Source organism: Crassostrea angulata, chromosome 4, assembly GCF_025612915.1.
Source record: "Crassostrea angulata isolate pt1a10 chromosome 4, ASM2561291v2, whole genome shotgun sequence".
NCBI classification, from domain to species: Eukaryota; Metazoa; Mollusca; class Bivalvia; order Ostreida; family Ostreidae; genus Magallana; species Magallana angulata.
In genome coordinates, this window is record NC_069114.1 from 35,183,978 (window position 1) to 35,211,366 (window position 27,389).

Here is a 27,389-nt window from a genome sequence, read left to right on the forward strand (position 1 = left end):
CCAGGTCCGGACGCCGACGCCGACGCCGAGGGTATAGCATAAGCTCCCCCCGACTTCGTCTCGGTGAGCTAAAAACCGAAAATTCTCGTCTCTCCTTTACAATGCAGTCTTGTAGTAATTTTCAGGTTTTCATGAAAGCTTCCAGGATTGCATAGTGTAGACATAAAATAAAAAAGTTTTCTGTGACTGGTTCATCCTTATGTTAAATATGTACATGTAATGAGACAAGAGAAATGATGCTGGACCAGACTGGAATTCGAACCTGGGCCCCCTGACTGTCTAGTCAGGTGCTTTACCTTATCTTGCCCTAGAATTCGGACAGGTCTGACTGTCACATTCCTCCCCCCTGAAATGATCTCCACCCTTGAAAATCACCATCCCAAAGCCCTTTCCCCTAGCAGGAGTTAACCTGTCTGTGCCAGGGGGTTGACATGGCGCCAAATGTAATGGAATGGGAGAAATAATGACAGACCAGATGGGGATTCAAACCCAGGCCCTTAAATCTCTAGTCAGGTGTTCTACCAACTGATCAAGCTACCTGGCACATATCAAACACTTTGGAATTAAAATTTTGCATTTTTGATGTTCAATACATACCATTAAATAATACTGAATATAAACAAAATGTTCATCAAAAATATTTTATTTCAAATGACTTGCTCAGAATTTCTACAAAAACGATCAGAGAAAAGAATAGAAAAACCACAAGATGATGTATAGCACTTATTGACAGTTGAATGAAATCTAACAAGAACAGGTGCACCAGTCCCAGGTATTATTTGAAATTTTACATATACATTGTAACTATGTAAAAATATCTTAATTCAAATATTGTAATATTTTAAGCAACAAAAAAGCTTTTTACAAAAAATTCTACCAATTCTCTAAGCTATACTTAAACGTTCGTATAATGCTGTTGAGGTTCTGTTCATCATCTGAACTATTTGTTTTAATTGTGTGAATGGATTCTCGCCATTCATACATAGTTGAACAAAAAAAACCCAATAATTTACCGTTATTTGTGCGAGTAAGCTAGAATTTAATTCTGCGAAAGAACTGGAGACTCTTCAGTATGTCTGAAATAAACATGCAAGCATTATGAAAAGATGCAATTCTATCAAGTTCATTTGCTTACAGAATTAAGTTGTTAAAGAAATTCAAACAGTGACTATATATCAAACATGAAAACTAGATGAAATCTCTCACATGATTAAATTACGACTATATGTGTAGCTCACAACATCCAACAACTCTCAAGCACACACACAAAAAGAGCCTTGCCGCCTTAAAACAAGCACATCTTTAAACCTAAATCAAAGCTAATTAACCCAATACACTACTGATTTATAATTAACAGTGTTTGTTGCTGGATAAATGGAGAAGTATCCAAAGCATTTATTTGTTCACAAAATTGTATTGCTTAATTCACAAAACAACAGACTCTTACAACTTTCTTGCTTAACATTATATAAGGAGTCACACATCCACACAAATACATGTATATATCAATACGCTGTATAAGACATTTATATGAACAAAAAGAACAAGGTACGCAAGTGAATCAATGGAGATTTGATCCTTGTACCTTGTATCACATTAACTTAGTATCCTGCCATTGTCCTGATGTCTACATCATTTAAAAAAAAAAAGTCTTGACTTCTGCTAAATAATCCACGAAAGCAACCAGGTCAAAGAATTCTTAAGAAAATATCTTCAAATCACTCAAGCGTGAACATAGTTATTCTCTGTTGTAATTTTCTTTTTTCTTGACAAATATGTACAGATTCATATGAAATCAATTAATAATTTAACCTTCAACTTTGACATCCAATAATTATATTCTATTGATGGAATGTTTTCATTGTGCATTAGCATAATATACAGTAAAATCTCACCCTAGTATGGTACATATCAGATTTCAGTGACTATACAGTGCTTAACATATTCTCCACTTTGGGTGTCATTACTTTAATTAACACTGATTGGATTTATGATTTTAAAGAAACATTCATTTGTCCATGGAAAGTCTTGAGAATTAGTGTACATAATATCAGTTCTAGACCTGCTCGTAGCCCGCGCGGCTCCTCTTTCGTCCAATCAAATACGCAATTAGTACGATAATGACGAGTCCAGCAAGGGCTGCTCCCACTGCAATTGGTACGATGCTATTTGTCTCCTCATCCGCTGCACACTCACTAGCGTCTGTTGAACAAAAAATATACTCACATGATTCAAAGACCGTTTACCATGTCTTGCATGACACTATATGCATTTGTTATTTCGTATGTCATAAAAATTAAGAACAAATGAAGAAAGAAAAAAATCTCAAAATCAAAAAATTAAAAAATCTCATAAATTATATACCCGGGTATACATTTGTATATTATCAGGAAATAAAAATTATTATAGTACCTCCAAAGTCATTTGAGTTTCCTTTTTTGAATGCCTGGTATTGAACCTTACTGACAGTCAGCTCAAATCCATCTTTACTACTGAGGTTTATAGTAGATTCTTTGTTACACATGTAACTCTTGCCTTTGCCTGTTTCCCATAGAGTGAGGTTGGCAGCAGTAAACTTAGCTTTTTTTCCCAGAACTAAAAAAAAAAAGTTAGCATTTGTCAAATCAAAACATAAAGGTATAGATCAAGATTACAAAACTCACTGGCCATGTTTTTAAATGAACCAATACTTCGTCTCTAATTCTCTCAGTTTTTTCTCTTATTCAAGTTATTATATAATATACAATGTTGTAGTCCATAGCTAAATTAACCATAGTCAAAATATATTGACAAGTGTCAACATAAACTTAAATATTGTTTACATTATTTGAAAACTCTGGTTCAGATCTATAGAATGATGTAAAATACAGCCCACAGTAAATTGGCAAGTAAATTAATTTCAAATTTTCTCTTTTTATTAGTCCCCTACCGGTTTTCACCGGAGGTGTCTAACCAGGATGTGTCATTTATTCCCTTTTGTTTTAAAATTATTAAAAGCATTGTTTTTTTCTTATATTCATAGTATAATCAAAGTACTGAAGAACTGACGGGAGTTGATTTTGTCGATGTTTTCAATGATATGTTATTTTGCAGGACAAGTACATGTATACGTAGTTTCTAATTTGAATTACGCATATTTTTATAATATGAATTTTTGAACTTTTTCGACTAGAATGTCGAGAAACCTCCATATGAATCATGTTAAATAATATTTAAAGATAAAATCAACTCGCAGAAAGGGACCGTTTTCAAATGTTCATGGATATTATCCTTTCCATTTCAAATATTTTTTAAAATTCTGTAATACATGTATGTTTGAAAATCCTTTATGGTTTAGCCTTCTACATGCTTCTATACAATATTAGGTTAAAGAGAGAAGTCCAACTTAAAATTTTTTGTTAGATAAAACTAAAGAGTATGCCAAATTTTAATCAAACAATAAAATTTCTTGTTCTTTTGCATTTTTTTTTTAACTTAATTATCTATGCGGAATTGTACATGTTTGTTCACCATTTTAAAGGCCGAGAGTGACCTAGAAAATTTTACACCCCTACAGCAATTAAGCCGATATGGCAAGAGGGGCAGGGCTTACTCAGAAGCAGTTTAAATTTAGAACTTGTTATCAGCATTGCTTGCATCCTACACGTGCTCCTTTGTAGCAGACGAAACTGATAAGATTTCAGTGCAGTGATTGTTTAATACACTCTACAACTATACATATTATTTTAAAGAGAAAACAAAAACTTTTAGAGTTTGTTAATTTTTAAATACACAGAGCTCTCAGGACACAAATTTTAATATAGAACAGCCATTTGTCTCTTCCATATCCCCTCTCTATAATGATATGTTGGGGCCTTATAAACCTTTTTTCCCTTTCTACTGCGTGGTGCATTTGGTCTCACTGGATTCCAAACGGAAGTAAAGGCTCTGTCCACATTTTCATTCCAGTGACAGACAGCCAGAAATGATCTTGTTCTGTAGGCTTGGTCACCGAATGCTATCCTCTTATCTTGGAACATATTCATAGTATTATTAAAACTTTCTACATAGTATGTGTCCTTAGCTAAAACATAATCCTCTGGATATTTGTAGAGGTTGGAACCTGTTATGACCCCTAGCAGTAATTTTTCTGAGAATTTGTCTGCAATGACCAGTCTTGATGGTTCGTAATTTTTGTCCTTCTTACATCTCGAAGAATAATGACACTCAGAATGGTTATTTTTGTAGTGTTCAACTATGTTCACTAAGAGCTTTTTCAGTTTTTCTGGATTTTGCTCACAGTTTCTTAGTGCCCAGTGGCAGTGTGTTGCAACAGGTTCGATTTTGTCGTAAAGGTGTTCAGACCAATTTTTACCTTTTAAATACGCTGGTCCACTTGAAATTTTTTTCATTTTTTCTTTGATTGGTTTCACTCCGTGCCAGGAATCGTTTTGATTAACCGGGCCTCGCAAATCTTTGACAAATTTGTTAATGGATAGGTTTCTGTCATGAATGTGGACGTTAATGGCTATTCCTTGATCTTCTAGATATTTATAAATTCTCTCTGTTCCAATTTTTTCATGTCTCTGTGAGACGATGTCATCTTGTTTGGTCACATTTTCACACTTGATGACTCTGTGTGTCTTTTCACCAATTGCAACCACACTTGAATCTTTTGCGTTTTTACGCCATCCATGTCGGGCATCGGTCATTATGGTGATTCCATCCTCATCCTCACCTTGACATCCTACTTCTCCCCACAGAGCCAGGTCGATGCTTTCCTTATATTCTTCTTCTATTTCAGTGTTGATACTCTGCATACACTTATCTCTATTCTTTTGGTGTATAATGCCAATTTTTGCTCCTTTGACAAATCTGGTTTAATGAACGGGTAACATACCACTGCAAGCAAAGCCATGCATCACTCTTCTGTTCACAAGGTATTCATTATTAGGAAGGTAGGGTGAAGAGGACCACAGCAAACTGTGAGTTTTGTTGGAACTGCAGTTGAATCTCACTGCTGCAACATGTCCTTTTTCATTCACTTTTTTACAGGCAAGACTCCCATCACAAACTTTGGCGTGATTTTCCACAACTTTCACTAAACGTTTCAGTGACGTTTCAGCTGTCAAAAATATTTTCTGTTCAGTCCCCTTTTCTGGAACTTGGATGTAGGTGTTAAAATCCAGTGGTTCGTGGTGTGCTTCATTTCTTATTTCAGACTTCTCCAAAAATAGTTTCAATGATTTTTCAATAATATCGGCATTATTTACAGGATGATCTAATTGCCTGACTAATACCTCTCGAACATCATTGAGTAGTCCAAGTATCAAAGTTTTCCTTTCTTCATCTCCAGGAATGGATATTTTAAATGATGGTGGTCGTTTTTTCGTAGTAGCTTCCATGCTCAGAACTTTACAGAGAGAAAATAATTCATGTAATGTTGTGTTTGGGGACCATTATGGAATGTTCCAATTCAACTGACAAGGGGTCAGATTATAAACTTATATTTTTTTGTGGAATCTTTTTAGTGTTTTTCAAGGCCAAAAATTAATTTGTTGAATATCAGATTAGTATTTCCCATCAAATGTTGTTTTTCAGTAGGAAAACAGAAATAATCACTGGTTTTTCAAATTGATACATGTAAATGTCCCTGGATCATATAATGAAATAGCCCAAAACTGACATCAGTGCGGGAAATCTCTCTCAGGAACTGATGAGGTCCAGACAGGGGTACTTAAATTTCAATGGATAAGTCTACTTTTCAGCAGGTATCTCTTAATATTTAGAATATTTTTTAATATTTCTGATCAATGTCAAAGTGTAAATTTTGATTCCATTTATTTGAAAAATGAGATAAATGTACCAAGTCACAAACCTTGCTGCGCCCCTCTGACATTTGAGGGACTTGGAGGTGTAATGAAGTATTTTCTAAATTTTGCATCAAATTGATAAATCTTCATTTGCAAAAAAATAAAGATCAAAATATTTACCGATTTATTTTATGAAATAAAATAAATTTAATTATATTTTCTCTTGATTTTTGTTGGTATTACAATGTGTATGAGTATAAACCTCAATCTCAGTAAGGCATCTGCACCAGCAAAAGCTGCTAATGGGCATTAAATCACATTGGTTTGGCATTTACCCGCCAAATGTCCTATCTCAACTCTTGAAATTGACATATGGAATGGAAATAAGAAAATGACACAGGCAAAAGAAATAACTTTACAATTAAGTGATGACCAATTGGATAATTTAAGAGGTGTTTTCTATCATTTTGGTTGGGATTTTGATAGTGTGGTTGTTAATGAGAACAGTTCATCTGTGGATGCTGAAACACAAACAACAGCAATATGTAAACCTGATGAAGTATCTGATAACACTGAGGAAAACCATGAAGATTATGAACCTTTTAGAATTCAACAAGACGAGAACTTTGACGAGTGTCCGCACTGCTTTTGCAAACCATGCATTACTGATGTAGTAAACAAACAACTTTGGTGGGAAGATGAACCCCATCCAGGTCATGCACGTAATAAAAATTTACGTAAAGAAACGTACAAAAGGTTTTGGACCATGATGTACCATCGGAATGTTTGGAACCATCCTAATTACATTCAGAAAAAAATGAGCGCACTTCAGAGAGACCCTAGATATAGAAACTTTGTATATCATCGTAGAGACATCATGCCAAATTGTGTTTTAAAATGTGTCAGAGGTTGGTTTCCAAATCCAGAAAATGTGCCCTACATGGGCCACCTTTGGGAGTGAAGAATAATCAAGTTCAAAGTGATTATTTATATGCCTCCATTAATGTTTTTAAATGTGCTCAAAGGAAGTGTAAATTAATTGTTTTAATTTTGAATGCTTAAAGCATTCTCACATTAAAATATTAAAAGTTGTGTTACAAAATCAAATTAAGTTCACAGTTTTACTTCATTGAGGTCAACTTTATTATCAATCACCCCTATGTTGGTTTCAGCTGGTTTCATGGTTTGTGGGGAGTCCCTCCCGCCAAATGTCAATAAATCAGACACCAAGTCTGGGAACTTGTGAAAGAGGTTCCATAGAGGTTTATGTTATTTACCTCATTTATTTACTCTGAAGTTTTTAAACTTTTGCATAGAAATATTTTTTTTATCCAATTTTTTTTTATTAGTTTGTTTAATAATACACGATATAACTATATGATTGTTGTACATGCAATAGTTGTTTATATAACAAGTTTCCTTTTGAATTGCCTCGGTCCCGATAAAGTTCCCTCCAAAATGAAATTATGGCGGAAAAACATCGAAAGGAGTAATTAACATGGAGGATATTAAAGCAATTACAAAGTTATCAACATTTTGATTGGAATATAGAAGAAATGCTGATTAACCATCAAAAGTAATGACTCGCAAGAAAAGTTTGAAGAAATATTTCAGTCATTCCAAGACAGGTCGCGGCTCTGGAATGTTGAGGAATATGTTACGTCTCCATTGTTTACACAGACCCAGCATTACAAATCTGGACGATGCTGTGCCACAGATGGGTTTTTCTGATACTAATATAAATTTTACCCAAGTTAAAGAATGAGTGCCTATATCATTTGCAGTGATGGGATGGTCCACTATTTATACGAAGATTATGACCTGCTAATCCAAAATAATGTGCCGTGCATAGATCATCTATTACTGGAAGTAATCCCAGTGTTTTTTAAAAAGGATTTTATTCTAAATTTTGTGATTTATACGCAGTCAATTGTTTGTCTGTGAATGTTAACAAAGGCCGGCTTTTATATACATCATACTGTAGTTCAGAGAGAAACTTGATACTTTCAGTATGGGAGTAAATCCGCGGGGATAACTATCATTGGAGCATGTGTATGTTCCTCGTGTTCTCTTTATTTATGATCAGCAGAGTGATATCATAGCAATAAACCAATAAAACGGATTATCTTGTGTTACATGTATTTAGTTTTAAGGTAAGACATGCTGTCAGCCATTTTTATGCGTCTATAGCAATGAGCATTTCCGGTAGAAATGTAAACATAATGCAGTTTCTCGCATCTGTCAATCATTCTCAGGAAATTTGAATTTCTTGATCACTTCATAATTTTAAATGAAAATTTCAGAAGAAATATAATATCAATAATTGATTTTTTTCTACCAAAAGATGCCTTTCAGTGGACTTTAGCTCTGTAGCAAAATTTATTTATTGCTTTTTGTTCAGTAAAGTTTAAATTCAAGAATGTCTTCTCTGAAGTGAAAGGTGGCAAGAAAATTGAAATTTCCTCCATTTTCGTGATTGGCTGCTATTTATACCCAAGGTCCGGTCTTTAAAGTAGCACTTTATGCGAGTAATGGCATTACGTACATACAATACTGTAAACCAACTTTAATTTTGGTGCAAGCAATTTTCGCAAGAGCCTTGTCATCGCAAATACTTCTCACCACTAACTAGTCCTTGCCACATGGTGGTTATAGCAACACAGGTCTGGATATGGTTTAGTCGTGAACATTAGTTGCCATGAACAAGTTTATCAGATTTAAATCATGAAATAAATTCAACACGAATAAAAGTTGGTTGACAGCTACTAGTCTAGTACACAGTGTTAGACAGATAAATCTTGCACTGCTATCTCACAGCGGACTGGCCAATCTAACATCAGCCAAAATACAAGGAGACGAAAATGTTTTAACTTACTGCTTTCATCAGCTTTTACAAAAAGGTTGCTGTTGTATTCATATTCCAACTCAATCTGAGAGATGTAGTACTTATCGGAACTATCTGCTGTCAACTGGTTCTGGACGTCTGTTTTATTGTCACTATCAGTAAAGTGAATGGTTAAAATCCAGTCTTCGTAGAACTTTACTTCCATTTTCTGAGACACTTCTCCATACAAAAGAGTATTACAGCTTCCGGAAACTGTGAATTTTTCAGGCAGACCCACAGGTTCTGTGGCATTCTAAAATTTATATAAGAAAATGATGCATAGGTATTTAACAAAGTTAAAAAAAATTATTACCATTTACATCTGTCATATCCAATTTTATTTACGGTAATAAATCTGAATTATTGAAAACTGAGAAATTAGCATAGAAAGAAAACAGTAATCATTCATGATGTTTTTCCTTATTAGAACCTGATGTATGATATATTTTCATCAGTAATTCAGCATAATAAACAAATATGATTTCCTTTGGGAAGAAATCTTCATATCTTCCTCACCATCCAGCAATAAATGTATATTGTGATTTAGAATATATAACTGATCCATTAACATGTACTGGTAATGCTGAGGGGATAGCCAAAGCTATCCCAGTTTTTGGAGGTAAGGTAAATATCAAACTAATTGTAGACTACATTAAACTTACCCCAGATTTTGCAACATAAGGGATTACGAACTTCATTGATCCTTTAAATACAATACAAGTCTTGTTTCCCTCTGTCACAGCATACGTGTTGACTGGGATATTTCCGGGCGCAGGGATAGGACCCACATCTTCTGAACAGTCTTCTCCTGAAAATATTTATGCATATACATATATTTTAGAACAAATTGAAAGAAAGAGCATCATAGCATATTATAAAGAATGCATTTTAATGCAAAAAAAAACTAGAGGCCTATGGGCCACATAGCTCACATGTGTTGTGGGTTTTGTGATAACCTTCTATAAATATTTTCTTATAAAGAAACTAATTTTGCCCACATTCTGCCTTTGAATCATAATCAAACATAAAGGCAAACTTTAAAGTATCTAAGCTTCAGCAAGTGTGTTCACTTTTTGAACAATATAGATGTTCTTCCAAAATCCACCATATTGATTAGTTCCAACATGAATTTCAAATGAATTCCATTATTACATTCAATTTCACAATTTTTTTTTGAAGAATTCCTTTTTTATATATTCACCCCTTCCTTTGATACCTTAACATATTTAACATGTATTGGTCAAGATATCAGTAGACCTGAAATTTCTAAATTTTAACAAATTAAATATAGTCTTCATTTTTTTCTTTTAATGTTTATGATAAATTTTGAATCTTCTCCAACACCATGCCCCATCCTGACTATTATAGATGATAATTAGTCACATTTAATTATGCCATATTGTACAGAAACTTGGAAACATGTGTACAGATTTTATATAACTGGCTTTTGGGGTCCTTTAGAAAAACAAGAGGCCCATGGGCCACATCGCTCACCTGAACAGCAGTTCCTTCTAACATTACATTTCGTAGCATATGCTTTTTCTATTTTAAACATTGAACCCCTTTCTCGGGACCCAGTTATGGTCCGAGGTTTATGGTTGGCTTGAACAACATAAATAGTAACATAGGAATGAAAATGTGAAGCACTGCGGTGGGACCGCACGTACACAACCTGAAAAACTGAACATAGCAGAGTTCCACTTCAAGAGGAATAACTCTCAGACTGTACAGAACACAAGAAAGATAACTCTTGGTTCCACTACATTAGAGTTTACACAATTTGAGGATCCTTGCATAGTAATCTCACAAACTGTAGCATTATAGTTCTCGAGAAAAACTTTTTAAAAACATTTTCAATATATCTTTCTATGTTAAACTTTGAACCCCTCTTGGGGCCACAGTATTAGTCCAGTGCTAAAGTTTTAATTATTTGGAATCTACATTATTTAAGGATGCTTGCCTAGTTATCTCACAAGCTGAAGCATTATAGTTCCCTAGAAAAAGATTTTTCAACATTTTCCCTCTATATTTCTATGCTAAACTTTGAACACCTCTTGGGGCCCCAGTATTAGATTGAGATCACGGCTTTTATAATTTCGAATCTACACTATTTGAGGGTGCTGATGTAGTTATCTGACAAACTGATGCATTGTAGTTCTCGAAAAGAAGATTTTTAAACATTTTCCATATATACCGGTACTTCTACATTTAACTTTAAACCCATCTTGGGTCTCTAGTATTAGTCCAGGGATCACTATTTTAAAACTGTCGAACCTTCATTATCCAAGGTTGTATGCATGATAGTAATCTCACAAATTGAAGCATTGTAGTTCTCGAGAAGAAGATTTTTTAACATGTTACCTTTATATTTCTTTAATAAATTTTGACCCCATCTTGGGGCCCCAGTATTGGTCCGGGGGTCACGATTTTACCAATTAGGAATCTACATAATCGAAGGATGCATGCATAGAAATTCCACAAACTAAAACATTGTAGTTCTTGAGAAGAAAATTTTTAAACTTTTCCTTTATGTTTTTTAAAATGTTTAAATTTTGAACCCCTCTTGGTGCCCATCAATTGTCCGGGAGTTACAATTTTTTGAATCTACATTATTTAAGGATGTACATGTATGCATAGTAATATCCCAAACAGTTGCACTATAGTTCTTGAGAAGAAAATTTTTAAACATTTTCCTACATATGTTAAAATCTAAACCCCTACTGGGGCCCCACTTTTTGTTCGGGGGTCACGATTTTTACAATCTTCACTATGTATACAACCTTTTGTGTATGTATTGGCATTTTTGGTGAAGTGGTTCTTGAGAAGAAAATTTTTAAACATTTTTCATATGTAGTTCTATGTTAAACTTTGAACCCCGCCTGGGGCCCCAGTCTTGGTCCGAGGGTCACGATTTCTACAATTTAGAATCTTCATTATACATACAAGCTTTTGTGTAAATATTGGCATTTCTGGTGCAGTGGTTCTTGAGAAGAACATTTTTTAAACATTTTCCTAAGGTATTTCTATGTTAAACTTTGAACCCCGCCTGGGGCCCCACTCTTGGTCCGAGGGGCATGATTTTTACAATTTAAAATCTTCACTAAATATACAAGCTTTTGTGTAAATATTGGCATTTCTGGTGCAGTGGTTCTTGAGAAGAAGATTTTTAAACATTTTCCTATGTATTTCTATGTTAAACTTTGAACCCCGCCTGGGGCCCCAGTTTTGGTCCGAGGGTCATCATTTTTACAATTTAGAATCTTCACTATGTATACAAGCTTTTGTGTAAATATTGGCATTTCTGGTGCAGTGGTTCTTGAGAAGAAGATTTAAAAAAAAATTTCCTATGTATTTCTATGTTAAACTTTGAACCCCGCCTGGGGCCCCAGTTTTGGTCCGAGGGTCACGATTTTTACAATTTAGAATCTTCACTATATATACAAGTTTTTGTGTAAATATTGGCATTTCTGGTGCAGTGGTTCTTGAGAAGAACATTTTTTAAACATTTTCCATATGTTGTTCTATGTTAAACTTTGATGAACCCCGCCTGGGGCCCCAGTTTTGGTCCGAGGGTCACCATTTTTACAATTTAGAATCTTCACTATATATAAAAGCTTTTGTGTAAATATTGGCATTTCTGGTGCAGTGGTTCTTGAGAAGAAGATTTTTTAAACATTTTCCTATGTATTTCTATGTTAAACTTTGAACCCCGCCTGGGGCCCCAGTTTTGGTCCGAGGGTCACGATTTTTACAATTTAGAATCTTCACTATATATACAAGCTTTTGTGTAAATATTGGCATTTCTGGTGCCGTGGTTCTTGAGAAGAAGATTTTTAAAGACATGCACCCTAAACTTACTGTTTCGCAATTATCTCCCTTTTGAAAAGGGCTGTGCCCTTTATTTTAACAATTTATAACCCCCTTTCCATAAGGATGCTTTGTACCAAATTTGGTTAAATTTGGCCCAGTGGTTTTTGAGAAGAAGTTGAAAATGTGAAAAGTTTACAGACGGACGGACAGACAGACAGACAGACAGACGGACGGACGGACAGACGACGGACAACGGGTGATCAGAAAAGCTCACTTGAACCTTCGGTTCAGGTGAGCTAAAAACTTGCCACAACATCACTATCGATTTTCATTAATCTTTTTTTTGAAAGAAGGCCTATTCTTTCATTTGATCAAACTAAAAAGTGCTTTCCCTATGGTGTGGATATTTTGGTAGAATGGTTCTTCAAACATTACATAAAATAAAAGTTTATACAGGTTAACTGGCAGCTGAAAAATAGAATTTTTAAACTAATTTATGTTTTCAGCTCTAGTGAGCTAAAACAGAGAGAGAGAAGAGAAGACACAGGAAAAATATTCTGATGAAATAAGAGTAAACTGAGAAGAAGTTACCATTTTCAGCAAATTTTTCATTTTCCACATTAAAAGCTTGAACTTTCAGTTGTTCATATTTGAAGATCACTTTGTCGGCCGTGAAATTACTTCCAACATCACATTTGTAAAACAACTTGGGATTGGACAATACTAGTAGAGTTTTATTCGCTGATATTGGTTCAACTGAAAATAAAGAAATAAGATAATAAAGATTTTTAAAATCTTTAATAAAAATAGATAAAAAAAAAAAACACTGACAAATTTTGAATAAATATATTTTTACAATTTTGGATTTGACATAATTATAAATACTCTTTTTAAAACAAAGATTAAAGATTTTTCATTACAAAAGAGAATGCAAAGTCAAATCTTCACTAAGACATTTAGAACATCTGATTTTAATTAATTGTTCAATTCAATTTATTATCCTTGAGCTTTACAACTCATCGGAATACAAATTATAATACATATAAAATTATATAAAAATGTTCAATGTGCAGTAAGTAAGTGGACATATTAAGGCAATATAATCATGTACATATCTTAAAATATGAATAGACATAAATGTATGATAATTAGCTTAATTAAACTGTAGTATTATTACAATGCTCTCATTTTGAAAGCGCTAAACAAGTATTTTCCTAAATTATTGAGTTCCTTTGTATTGTTAACACTTAAAAGTTTAGCTAGCTTAAAAACACTTGGTTTTTGGTAATAAAAACTCTTTATATATTTCTTTCGTAATTCAGCATTGACATTTCAAAATTGCTTCTCAACTAGACTTAGTATCACTTAACGGGCATTAGGATTTTGTTTTTCTCTGCATATGTGTGCAATAGTATCTATACACACATCTCGTAATTGTTTGGTTTAATATTCAAATAGTTGTTTTAAAGACATCTAAACACCCAAAATGACTTACCTTTACCGTCGACCATGACCTCTGCACTCATTGACACCAACTCTGATTTGTCAGCCATGTCCTTGTTCTTGTTGATCTTAAAGTCAAAGGTCAATGACTTGAGTGGGCCTGATTTGGGGGTGATGGTAATACTGGACTCTGTTTCATTTTTACTGGCACATATTCCTGTGACATTAACTTCATTACTCAATGGTACATCGACAATTATGGTCTGAAATGGACAAGTATATGTCTTAATTTATTTCAATGATCACTGGCAGTTTCATTGCTCTTTAATTACAAATCAATCATTATGAAATGGGTAATGTCTACTAAATTAACTTATTTTACAAATAACATTTCAAGTGCAAATATGGCACATTCAGATAGAATCATAGAATTGATTAATATAGATACAGTAAACAATTTTCCTAAATACTGATGAGCATTTCAAAATAATACAATATTTTACAAATATGACTGATTGTGAATTTAATGTTCATCATTATCATGGGAGATTCTGTGTTTTGATTTTTGAAAATTTCAAATACTGTGGTTTCATCAATATTTGTTGAATACCAATATTCGTGGATTTCGTTTTTAAGTCTATCCATGAAATTAAATGTTCATTGAAGTGCAATTTCTACTATCAATTTGTATTGAAAGGATCATTGGCCATGAATTTACGTATCCTTGAACATGTGATTTTCACTTTTTCCATGAAAATAAATTGATACCCTTGAATATTAATAAAACCACAGTACAATAATATTTCCTTAGCTGTCTATTGTTATTAAAATCAAACTAACACTTCCACCTTACTATGCTACACACACATAAAAAGAAAAATAGAATCTGGTCTAGAAGGAAAATGAAAAAATCCTCTTTACAAAAGTAACATCTTACCGTTTTATTTATAGTAACCATCATTTGAAAGCTCCCCTCCATAATGAGACATGTCTTACCACCTGCCATCACCTTGTAGGTGGACTTCGGCGGCATCGGTGTTGGTGCCGCGGTGGTTGGGGCTGTAGTGGGAGCGGTGGTAGGACCCTCCGCCGTGGTGTTCGCCTTGGTAGTAGGTTCCATTGTGGAGTTCGTGGTAGGAGCTTCCGACGTGGCATTTGGTGTGGTAGGCGTTGTCTGAGCAGTCACATTTGTAGTGGCTGTTGTTGCTTCAGTGGTGCCACTACTTGTTGCTGTGGTGACTTGTTCTGTTGATACATTCTGTGCCGTTGTTGTCATCTGGTCAGCACTACATACAAACACTGTAAACAAAAGATGGATATTATAATACATGTAATATATAAATGGATGCTTTTCCCTGGCTTGTTCTGTACTGAAATAGAGAAATGTGTTTAACATGTTCATGTACATCCTATGTAAGGCAACTACAAATAAATAAACAAACAGATGTTGGTTTTTTAAAACAAAAACACACACATTTTTAATCTACACATTCTGAGGTAGGTTTAATATGAAATTCATATAAAGACATAGCACGAACAGAAAATAATATTATAAGAACCATTTAATAACTTTAATAATTCTTACAATGAAAAACCATATAACAAAAATGTACAGCATTTTTAAATATCAATAAACAGAGTTCAATTCCATATGATCATCATTTTGTATTGTTTACGTCATTTAAAAGAGCTCTACATGTCTACATAGCATTCACAATATCTGGGAGTGACAGGGTAAAAAATTATTTTAATAATCAAAGATGAAGTAAAGGGTGCACAACAAATTCAGCATCAATAGGTCCCATTACACATGTACTCAGTAAAACAATTCTATCTCTGGAAACAACTGACTGTGCAGCACAAATGGGATATTCAGTATAAACCAGGAATAGTGAAATAATTTTACATAAATGCTGCTTGCTCAAAATATATATTTATGTACCGGTATACTTATATATATGCCAGTTTATAAATTAAACCAGCTTTGTTGACTGAGGTCTCAAAAGGCACTGAGCAGGACTTATTTTGCTGACGGTGAATCAAAATTTCCAAAGGTTCAAAATTAAATCAAAAAAGTTCTTATCATGTAAAGTCCCTTTATATGTTTTTCATAGGATACATTTCACATTATCTACATATTAAGCTTTGTCTTAGACAAAATGTAGTTGCCAGTGACCCCGTTAAAACATTATTTGCAAAATAAAGTCATCATGAACTAAAGTTGGTTTACATTATATTCAACCCCATCTCTTTGCCAAATGAGTTCTCAGTTTACACCTGAGGAATAGTCAGTCAAGAATTGTGCACTTTATGGGAGTAAGCTCTGTTTGTGACAATTTTAGGTGTGTGCTGGAGAACAGCTGGTGTTGGCAGGTCACAGAGGTTGGAATAGCTATGGAACAGCACTGGATTAAAACAGCTCACCATCAGAGCTGAGCTTTCCATTCTTTATATCAAAGGCCTGTATCTGGGTGTTGGTCATGTCCATGTACATGGTATATGTTGTATCCTTTAGTGTTCCATTCAGAGTTAGTGTCTGAATAGAATTACACTGAAACAACTGTGTGTTATTTCCCAAGATCTGGTCTCCAGTATCTATCAAATTGATGGCAGCTACAAAAAGCAATGTATATTTAGGAAAATGTTGCAAACTGCAAATAAATGAATTTCATGAATATAACAAGTTTTTTTATCAGATTTAAAAAAAAATCCATATTTAATTTATATAAGTTTGAAGTACAATGTATATGAATGACATCCAAAACAAAACAAGAGGCCCATGGGCCACATCGCAAACCTGAGGAACAATAGGTATGATAAAATTAGCTTAATGGAGTCACAATACAAACTATCTGGACAATGTACAATAATACATGTAGATCCTGTATAAATAAAATCCATTTTTCCCCCTGGATATTCTTATGTTTATAATCATTAGTCCCTTTTCTAACAGGATGGTTTTATCATCATATCACATGTTGAGTATTGCAGTTCTCAAAAAGATCCTTAACAATAGTTTATATATGGGATATAAACCTACATCAAACTCTGAACCTTCTTGTGAGACCAAAGAAATGTAATGGGGCTAAAGTCTCAACAATTATAAAGAATCATCTGGCTGATTAGTCTCTGAGAAGAAGATTTTTAAAGATTTACTCTATATATTCCTATGTTGAACTTTGACCCCCCATTGTGGACCCACCCTACCTCAGGGGGTCATGATTTTCACATCTTTGAATTTACACCACCTGAGGATGCTTTCACACAAGTTTCAGCTTTCCTAGCTGATTAGTTTCTGAGAAGAAGATTTTTAAAGATTTACTCTATATATTCATATGTTACACTTCGACCCCCCATTGTGGCTCCACCTTACCCCCGGGGGTCATGATTTTCAAAACTTTGAATTTACACTACCTGAGGATGCTTCCAAACAAGTTTCAGCTTTCCTGGCTGATTAGTTTCTGAGAAGAAGATTTTTAAAGATTTAATCTATATATTCCTATGTTAAACATTGACCCCCCCCCCCCCCCCATTGGGGCCCCACCCTACCCCAGGGGGTCGTGATTTTCAAAACTTTGAATTTACACTACCTGAGGATTTTTTCACACAAGTTTCAGCTTTCCTGGCTGATTAGTTTCTGAGAAGAAGATTTTTAAAGATTTACTCTATATATTCCTATGTTAGACTTTGACCACCCATTGTGGCCCCACCCTACCCCAGGGGGTCATAATTTTCAAAACTTTGTATCTACACTACCTGTGGATGCTTCCACACAAGTTTCAGCTTTCCTGGTCTTATGGTTCATGAGAAGAAAATGTGATCAGAATAGCTCACTTGAGCTTTCAGCTCAGGTGAGCTAAAAAATACACACACACAAAATACTCACTTGCTTCTGGTGTTTCTGGGAAGTACTCGTCAGGAGAAAATGTAAACATTGCACCCATGGAAGCTTCTTTCTGTGCATTAGTTTTAAACTCTAGAGACAGTAAGTCTTCTTTGACTGTAGTTAAGATCAATGTAGCGACAGATTCAGAAGGCGAAGCACAATCTCCACTTTTCACTGTGAAATTTGTACCATCAAACTCGATTGTTTCCTTCCCGTTGGTCAAGGTAAACTTTACATCTGTCTTGACCTCAATACATGTTTTGTTGTTGTCATCGTAGTATTGATATTCTGATCCAAGTGTCAGTGATATCACAGCTTTGTTAGAGTAAGAAGTGTTAAAAAAAAACAATATAAATATTGCATAACATATCATTATTTTTTTTCTAAAAAGTTATTTCTAAAATAAATTATATATTACCAGTTCCTGACCTGAAATGCCTCTTAAAATGAACCAATGCTTCTTCTATTTTAAAATCAATTATTCATCAATCTTATCTGAATTTTAAGTTTTCAAATATTTCAAAATTGTTAATGATTGCTAAATGGTGATGATTCAATTCCTGTAACAAACTGCATCATAATATTGCATTAATTTGCATATAATGTTCAAATCACTTTGTATCTATGACCTTGGCAATCTGAAACATACAGGTAGTCAAAAAATCACATAAAATTTTCAGTCAAAGAATCACACAATGACATACAGACTGAGGCATTAGTTAGCACCATATAGTATTAATATTTTTTAGTTTTCATTTTCTATACTTTAATCTGTAAAATCTAAACTTTATTTAATTTGACATATAACTTAATTCCACTTAATTTTGTACATTTTACACTTTAATTTTTTTACCAAAGTTAACTGCATTATATTCAAAGGAATAAGGGATATGGTGGGGTTATTTCTTTGAAACACAAACCATTTAAAAAATAATCTCATTGATATTTGTGTTAAGGTAAAACAGAAGTTTAAATCCTTTATAAAATAAATTAGTAAGCAAATAAACAGAAACATTTCAAAAATTCAATTTCAGGGTTAGATAAGGTCATAATCAATAGTGTACTACCAATTTCATTCAATTTTATTTCCTCTGATTTCGTGACACTAGTGTTCACTTATCATACAAATTAAAGAACAAATCTATCTTTTAAGGTATTATAAGCCAAAGTGTGAAACAAACACTTATGATTCATGCATAAAAAAAATATGATAAAACAAGATATATGTGAGCCAATGCTCACTAGTGATACCCCCACTCTGATGTGAATATGCAAAATAAGCAAAGTTGACATTTAACAGAAAGCTGGAATCCGATTGGTACAGAAATATATCCAACAATATGACATGCCTAAACAAATAGTGTGTTAAAATTTCAAGCATCTGCGATAAATAACTGCTGAGAAATCTTTGAAGAAAATTTGTTTGAAAATTTTGGCTAAAATAAACAAAGTACATTGTACTCATTTAACAGGAAGTTGACGTCCGATTGGTACAAAAATATATCCCACGATATGGCATGCCTTAACAAACAGTGTAAAAATTTCAAGCATCTGCGATAAATAGCTGCTGAGAAATCTTTGACGAAAATTTGTTTGAAAATTTTGGCTAAAAATAAACAAAGTCATTATTTAACAGGAAGTTGACGTCCGATTGATACAAAAATATATCCCACAATATGGCATGCCTAAACAAATAGTGTGTTAAAATTTCAAGCATCTGCAATAAACAGTTGCTGATTGAGAAATCTGACGGAAATTTGTTTGAAAATTTTGGCCAAAAATAAACAAAGTACTCATTAAACAGGAAGTTGACGTCTGATTGGTACAAAAATATATCCCACGATATGGAATGCCTTAACAAACAGTGTAAAAATTTCATGCATCTGCAATAAATAGCTGCTGAGAAATCTTTGACAAAAATTTGTTTGAAAATGTTGGCTAAAAATAAACAAAGTCATTATTTAACAGGAAGTTGACGTCTGATTGATACAAAAATTAGTGTTAAATCTTAAGCGAACTAGTGTGGCGCGGCGCCATGCCCCATTTTATCAGCGCCATGCCCTTTTTCTAAATGCCATGCCCTTTTAATAATCAACTAGAACTGTCCTAATGGGACTAATACCCCCGCAAGGCTAATTTCAAATGGGACAAATAATTGAATTGAATAATAAAGGTTTGGAACACATACAAAAAAAAAATTCTAGAATTGTAAAAAAAAAAAAAATTAGTTAACAAAGAAAAATTAAAATCAAAATTGTCAGAATTTCACTGTACATACATATCTACAACAGTGATACATTTACAAATGTATGTATCTGATGATATACATTTTTTTTAATTTACCGGTAATTGATTTAAGGAAAAACCAACAAAATGACAATAACCCCTCCATTTGCAGTAAATGGAAATACTGGTGGCCAAGCTCTTCTGTTGATAAAACTTTCAATATCTTTCTAATAAGAGTCTTGACAGATGCATTTAGTTGTTTCAAATTTTCCTCACTTTCTCCTATGGCACAATGGAACTTCATATCAGAAAATTGATCCCATAGGACTATGATTTTCTTTTATGAGCTTGTTAAATTTAATAAACTCCCAAAACATTACCATAATTACCATACTATGTAAAAATATGTAAAAAAGAAAATTTAATATTTCAAACAATTTTAAAATTGCCAAAACACTACAATCATATCAGTAATTTTGAATTTTATTTAAATTAATGCCCAAAAGGGTCACTTCATCAATTTACTTGACAAATAAGTTTAAACAACCTCTAAAAATATTTTAACTTCTTTATGAATAATGATATTATTTATTTCCTTATAATGATAGAACTTTTGGTTTACATGAAAAAGTTTTAAAATAGCCCCAAATCCATCACTCATTTTACAGATAATCAATTTCCCCTAAACACATGCTTGATCTGAACCATGGCTCAGATAATGGCTCCCTTGGGACAAATTAATTCAGCCACACTTGTTGTTGATGTTCTTATTAGCTCCTGAGAATTTATCATTGACAAACAAAAACTTTGCATTGTCAGTTGATAGAATACTTATAAAAATATTTTTTTTCATTAATTAAGACATAAAGACATAAAACCTCCATCTGGATGTATTTATATAAATATATTTTAGAGTGTTTTCTATTAATTAATTAATAAAATCTGTAAGGATAACCTCCCTTACTTTTCAACATTAGTGTACAATATATAGAATTAGGAAAATGAAAACTGTCATAAAATCATTAAATCTTGTCTGATCGTAAAAAAAATTGCAGGTGCACATCTTCAGATAGTGTTCAACATATGTACAAATTCTCAAACTGTTCCATGCAGTAATAAAAAATTCTATAGGGGGGACAAAGTTGCGTCTACAGGCAGACGGACAGATGGACGGACGGACGGGGTGAAACCAATATACCCCCCTAAACTTTGTTTGCGGGGGTATAATAAAAGTGATGGCCTTTTTATTGAAAGTAATTTGAATTTAAAACCACCATTGCCCTAGCCTCTGTTTTGATTGCAAAGTTAAACCAACACTCGCTGGACTTCACGCACGGGTGACCTGAGACAATAGATGATACAGGTAAACTAGAGAAGCCCAAGCTCAGGGGGTATACACAGCTGTCCTGTATAAATGGGTGGTTTGACACCTAATTACTGGTACAATAATTTGATAAATAACAACTGAATTATCTCCTTGAAATTAGTAGGCTAATTGTACAAGCTAGCTTATCATTGAGACATCGTAAGGTTATCTATAAATAGAATTAACACAAAATAATATATTTTATGAAGATAATTTAAAATTTTAACACTGAGGCACCTAAAACCATGTTTTGACTAATGAAACATTTGAATAAAAATGTAGATGTGAAGTTTTCTTATTCTTTTATAAGCTTTTAAACAATCGTCAGATTAACCATAATTTTCTCTGTTTCCCAAAAAACGTAACTCTTCTTCTTCTTGAAGGATGCAGAAACTTAATTCACAATAAAGATTGTTATGCAGATTTTAATGCAGATTGATTTTTAAAAAGCTTAAAACGACAATTTTAAAAATATCCAAATTTGTGTGGTAATTAAAAAGGGTTTAATAATTTTGCCATCAGTTGTCTACATACATGTATTCTCTTAACTGAGAAGTGGACAGGCATAGCCTACATCAATGCTATGCCTGTCCACTTCTGTAAAGATAATATTGTATACATTATACGTCCTATGATTCATTACTGGATACAGATATGTTTACGGTCTCATATTACATAAAGCCAAAATGAAATAAAGAATTTTTAATGCATTATACTTTAAAACTAGTCAGACCAATGCCATGACTGTTCTAAGGGATATAAATGAATGTAAATCAGTTTCAAAAAGACAAAAAAAAGATTGATTCAGAAAATAAAATATTGAATAAGACTTCTGTGAATGCAAAAGCAAATCATTTATTGTTCAATTATCTTGTTTCATTACAGATCTCGAGGTCACACTTGATGACGATACAAAATTTTCCTTATAATACACTTGTTTCAAGGATTAATGATTTATATAATAATATTACCGTAGAAAAAGGTGCCCCTTTCAAGGTTTTATAATATTTACCACGGAGAAAAGTGCCCTTTTTACCATTATTTAACATGCCCTTTCAAATCCTAGATCAAACACTAAAAATATATGCCACAATATTGCATGCCAAAATAAATAGTGTGTTAAAATTTCAAGCATCTGCGATAAACAGTTGCTGATCGAGAAATCTTTGACAAAAATTTGTTTAAAAATTTTGGCTAAAAATAAACAAAGTACTTATTAAACAGGAAGTTGACGTCCGATTGGTACAAAAATACATCCCACGATATAGCATGCCTGTACAAATACTGTGTAAAAATTTCAAGCATCTGTGATAAACAGTTCCTGAGAATTCTTTGACAAAAATTTGTTTGAAAATTTTTGCTAAAAATAAACAAAGTTGTCATTAAACAGGAAGTTGACATCTGATTGGTACAAAAATACATCCCACGATGTGGCATGCTTACAAATACTGTGTAAAAATTTCAAGCATCTGTGATAAACAGTTGCTGAAAATTCTTTGACAAAAATTTGTTTGAAAATTTTGGTTAAAAAAAAAGCAAAGTCGTCATTTAACAGGAAGTTGACATCCGATTGGTACAAAAATACATCCCACGATATGGCATGCCTTAACAAACACTGTGTAAAAATTTCAAGTATCTGCAATAAATAGTTGCTGAGATAAATGCAACAGAAATTTTTGTTACGGACGGACAGACGGACAGACAGACAGACACACAAGGGTAAAACAGTATACCCCTACTCCTTTGGAGCGGGGGTATAATAAAAAAAATCACTACCAACCTAACCTAATTTTTTCATCAGTGTTACCCTAAACGCACAAATTTATTTTATAGGCCTAAATGTTCGAAAGATAAGTATAACATAAAGTATTTAAAATCAACATCTGACTAAAGGAAAACTTTTCTGCTTCAACTTCCACATTCTTGAAAGCTTTTCCCCATTGTTAGCATTCCATGTCTTCCTACCACTGCATCAGCCATCATCGGAAACACATGGGCGATATCACTTCTCTTACCTAAAGAGAAGCGAGACTGACGATGGGTTTTCAATGATCTAAGTAAGAGAAGCGAGACCAACCGTTGGTTTCCGACAATATGCATCAGCATGATAAAACAATCAATTTAAGCTAAAAGGCCAAAGGTCCTAGGGCTTGTAGTGGTGTCTTTGGCTGATACGGAGAGTGATAATTAAGGAAAAGAGTTATGCATTACATGTTATTATTTTCTATACAGATAAACACTGGTATATCAATACTGATTAACCCCTGAAATGGAAAATATCTTAGTCATTGTACAAGTAATCTATCCATCTGTCTTGTTTTTAATTTGCATCAACAATGAAATACATGTAAAAATGCTCTCGTAGTCATTGGGGCTTTAATGACTGCATGTGGACATCAGCCTGGGTAGTTTAGTAGTGGCATAATAATCAGCCCATTACTAGAGTTGCATGGATTCAAGATTCTATTTCTGGTCAGCCATGTATTTTTGTTGTATACTGTAAATTCCTAATTAAACGCGAGGAATTTATATCCGCGTAATATCACGAGAAGCAAGCCTCGCGGATTTTAAAACCTTGCTATTTTTTTCTGAGGGTTGGGAACTATAAGAAATAAGGATAAATGTTCTGCATTCGCGATTTTATATTCTCACAATTTGATACAAAACACTGGGAACGCGGAAATAAGTGCTCGCATAATATAAGGAATTTACAGTATTTGATAACTCCCTCTTTCCTAACTACACTTGCAACATAAACAATTAAGAAAGTTCTATGCTGTTATAGCTAGGTAACAATAATCATCTTATTAAAATTACAATTGCAATTTGTGACTGATTGCTCATACATGAATTTTCAAGAATAATGAATTTTTAAATTTTCTGTCACCAGGGGGATTCAATGCGGTTTTCTCTATATTCAACCAGTTTAAAAGACTTAAAACTAATGCCATGAATTAAATTGATAAAATAACCCAATGTTGTTGATATCTGGTCTTCAATGTCCGTTGGATAGCGAATTAGAGAAAATCGCGAAAAGGTGTTGCCATCCTGTTGCTTCATTTATATGCTCCCGAAGCTCACGGTAGGATTTAGCCTGTTTCTCATTTATTTATAACAAATTGATAAAAACACACTCAGCATAAATGAACTAAACGTTTCAAGAAAATAATGATACATTGTATATGCAGACTAGCTGTTAGTCTTAAAATACAACTTTCCTTTACAAAATTGAAATAAAGGCCAAATTTACCACATAAAACCACAGCTCCGATGAAATTCGTCTTCATTTTGCCCTGTTGATCTGATACTATCTTGTGACTAATGAACCGTCCTTGTCAGGTGCTCCTTAAAACAATTTCAAAAATATACATACACATAAAATTAATCAATTCCACATCAGAATGCTAGTAAAACATGCTAATATACGATAAATTAAGATTTCATTCCACTTACAGCGCAAAAACGACGAGAAAAAACAAGAAATATTCACCTTCCCACTAACTAGATCATATGAGCAAAAAAGTCACGTGAAGGGACGGGGTAAATATAGATTACACAAGATAATGCAATACCCCATTTGTACAACAAGTATGATGATATATCTTATCAAATTGACATAAATTTATCGCGTACTTATATTTAATATTGCATAACGAATTTTCGAATATGTATATATTTAAATCGGAATTAATTACCATGGCGTAAAGGCAGTGAACGTGTTGTGATTTTGTTATCCTAGTTTTACACCGGGTCGCTCTACTTTCATTATTAGAGGAAGATGAAACCTGCAGCTATTGTTGCCGATGAAATGTTTCCAGAAGGAGCTGGTCCGTATATGGATATAGAGGAGGTTTGTAAAGCTTTTTGAATAGCTGTTCATTTACATTCTTCTTTTCAATCGTTGATGAACTCAAAAACGTTATTAACAGAGCACATGATGACTTATCAGCTTATAACAGGTCCAGTACAATCTATTGACCTAGGTAGCTAAAGTAAATAGCTTGAGTAGGCTATATAGCTTTGTAAAGTTATTCAGTGTAGCCTAATTTAGCTATTTTTTCATTCATTTTTCTTATATGTGTAATTGTTTAAGCACTTATTAAAAAAAATCGCACTTTGATGCAGTGATAGTTTTGAACTTTTCAACTTTGAACACAGGGGTTTGTGTAATCTCTTTTGAGAAGTGGACAGGCATAGCATAAATCCACTTCTCTTTGCAAGCCCTCATATTTTGATTCTGGAACATGTGTAAATGTCGGAACCAAAGACGGTTTATGCTTCGACCCATGTTTCGACTCGAGTTTCCCTGAATTTTCGTAACAGAGCTACTATTTTTACATTTTAAACATCAATGCATTCATATATCACAAACAAATCACCACTAACCCGCTGTCAAATCATTTTCTCAACTTCTACATTCCGGGTTTAAATTATGAGATCACTCTCTATAGGTGGTTGAAAAAGTAGAAAATTTAGAGTCGGAATAAACGGAAAATATTGTTCTGACTGTAAACTTATGATAAGAGTTATTTTTCTTATGATTTGGAGGTTTATAGAACGGTTTTACAATTTAAGACAAATTAACAAAATGCATACGATAAAATAAGTAACTTTGTCACTTAAAAAAATGAAAACGTTTTCATCAAAAATAAAAAGATGAAAACTTCGTGACGAGCCCCTGTGGTCCTATTCATTTGTATAAAAAAGATAAATTGTATAAGTGATATATATAGTTTACATTAATGGTGGTCATAGGTTGTCCATCACACCACCACAACCCCCACCCCCAGAAGAGTGGAATGTGTTTAGATAAAATCAACCTAATTTTCTATACAAACCTGATTGTTTATTATTAAATTTATTTCAAGCAGCTTTACATACATTGCACATACATACATATAGGTAACAGGCATGGATTTGGGTTTTATACTTTCAACATGTTCAATGTATACTCTCTTTTCTCTATATTGCGGGTTCCATTGTATTGGGGTATATTCCCCAAAATAGCATTCCCGTTTTTTCCATGATTTTAGCGCTTTCTAACTAGAGTACCGCGATGTTATGAGACACCAGTATATATTCCATTGTTGGTGTTGGCCATGATCTCTAGCCAACATTCAAGTTGGAGGTTGCTTTCAAAGAAGCCAAGGGTTGTTATTGCTTAATTGCTAAAAGTACTCATAAAATGCTCACTCCAAAGAAAACCCTCTGTCATTTTGACCCTTCATAACAATCTACTGCAGAGTGCTGATTAAAATTTTTGACTGTAGTAGGGTTGCAAATGATTGCAAGGGACGACTGACATTTGGTGGAAAATGATTGCAAACAGTTTGAACAATATTAATTTTTAACTTTTCTGTGTTGAAACTTGATCATCTGCTGTATGTTGGTATGTTCTACCCTCTTTTAAGAGAAATGAGGTCATCTTAGAATATAGCTTCATCCCTCTTATTCTTATTTCATATTCTTCACTCATTACACATTTAAACAGTCATTTGCATAGCCCCTCTATCAGATTTGTAGGATTTTAGAGAGCACTAGTGAGAAAGAGGGGAGACTACAAGATGTTTTCTATAGCACTATACTGTAGTCCAGACAGAGGGGATATAAAAAGTCGGGAGTTAATTCGTGCTTTGTTCTGTTATCGAGATAAGTCTCAATAATTAGTAAGTCTCAATACCGGTATATTGCAGGCTGTAAAATTTAAAAACATGCCTATGTATATAATTATAATTAGGTAGTCACACAAGACAGAGCATCACTCAATTTAATACAGAGAGTCGCTGTGACAATCTAGACTATTCATGGTTACTGGATGATATATTTAGACATAACATTTTTGCATTAGGTTTTTGCAGTTTTTGAGGGTTGGTTTCACTTTATTATTTGAATCAAGACACAAGTTAAGCTAGCTAACTGCAGCATGATTTGTTTAGTAAAAAAAATGACCTTGTTATCTTTAGGGAGATTTAGCTTTTGTTA

General features: G+C 33.4%; 1 protein-coding gene across 4 annotated transcripts; it reads right to left on the reverse strand.

Annotated features, from left to right (window-relative positions):
* Window positions 1–627: 627 nt before the first annotated feature.
* Window positions 628–24,946, reverse strand: LOC128180048 (lysosome-associated membrane glycoprotein 1-like). 4 transcript variants are annotated; one of them, XM_052847839.1, is made up of 11 exons: window positions 24,861–24,946; window positions 24,658–24,752; window positions 17,816–18,130; window positions 16,354–16,542; window positions 14,867–15,228; window positions 13,982–14,192; window positions 13,078–13,242; window positions 9,339–9,484; window positions 8,668–8,929; window positions 2,413–2,595; window positions 628–2,202 (listed from the first exon to the last, which is right to left on the reverse strand). In XM_052847839.1, the coding sequence occupies exons 2-11, from the start codon at window positions 24,692–24,694 to the stop codon at window positions 2,057–2,059; spliced, it is 2,016 nt and encodes a 671-aa protein (XP_052703799.1). In that variant the 5' UTR covers window positions 24,695–24,752; window positions 24,861–24,946; the 3' UTR covers window positions 628–2,056. The 4 variants fall into 4 exon arrangements, with proteins under 4 accessions (XP_052703799.1, XP_052703800.1, XP_052703801.1 ...); XM_052847840.1 differs by having other exon boundaries at window positions 24,898–24,915; XM_052847841.1 differs by lacking the exons at window positions 16,354–16,542; window positions 17,816–18,130.
* Window positions 24,947–27,389: the final 2,443 nt, after the last annotated feature.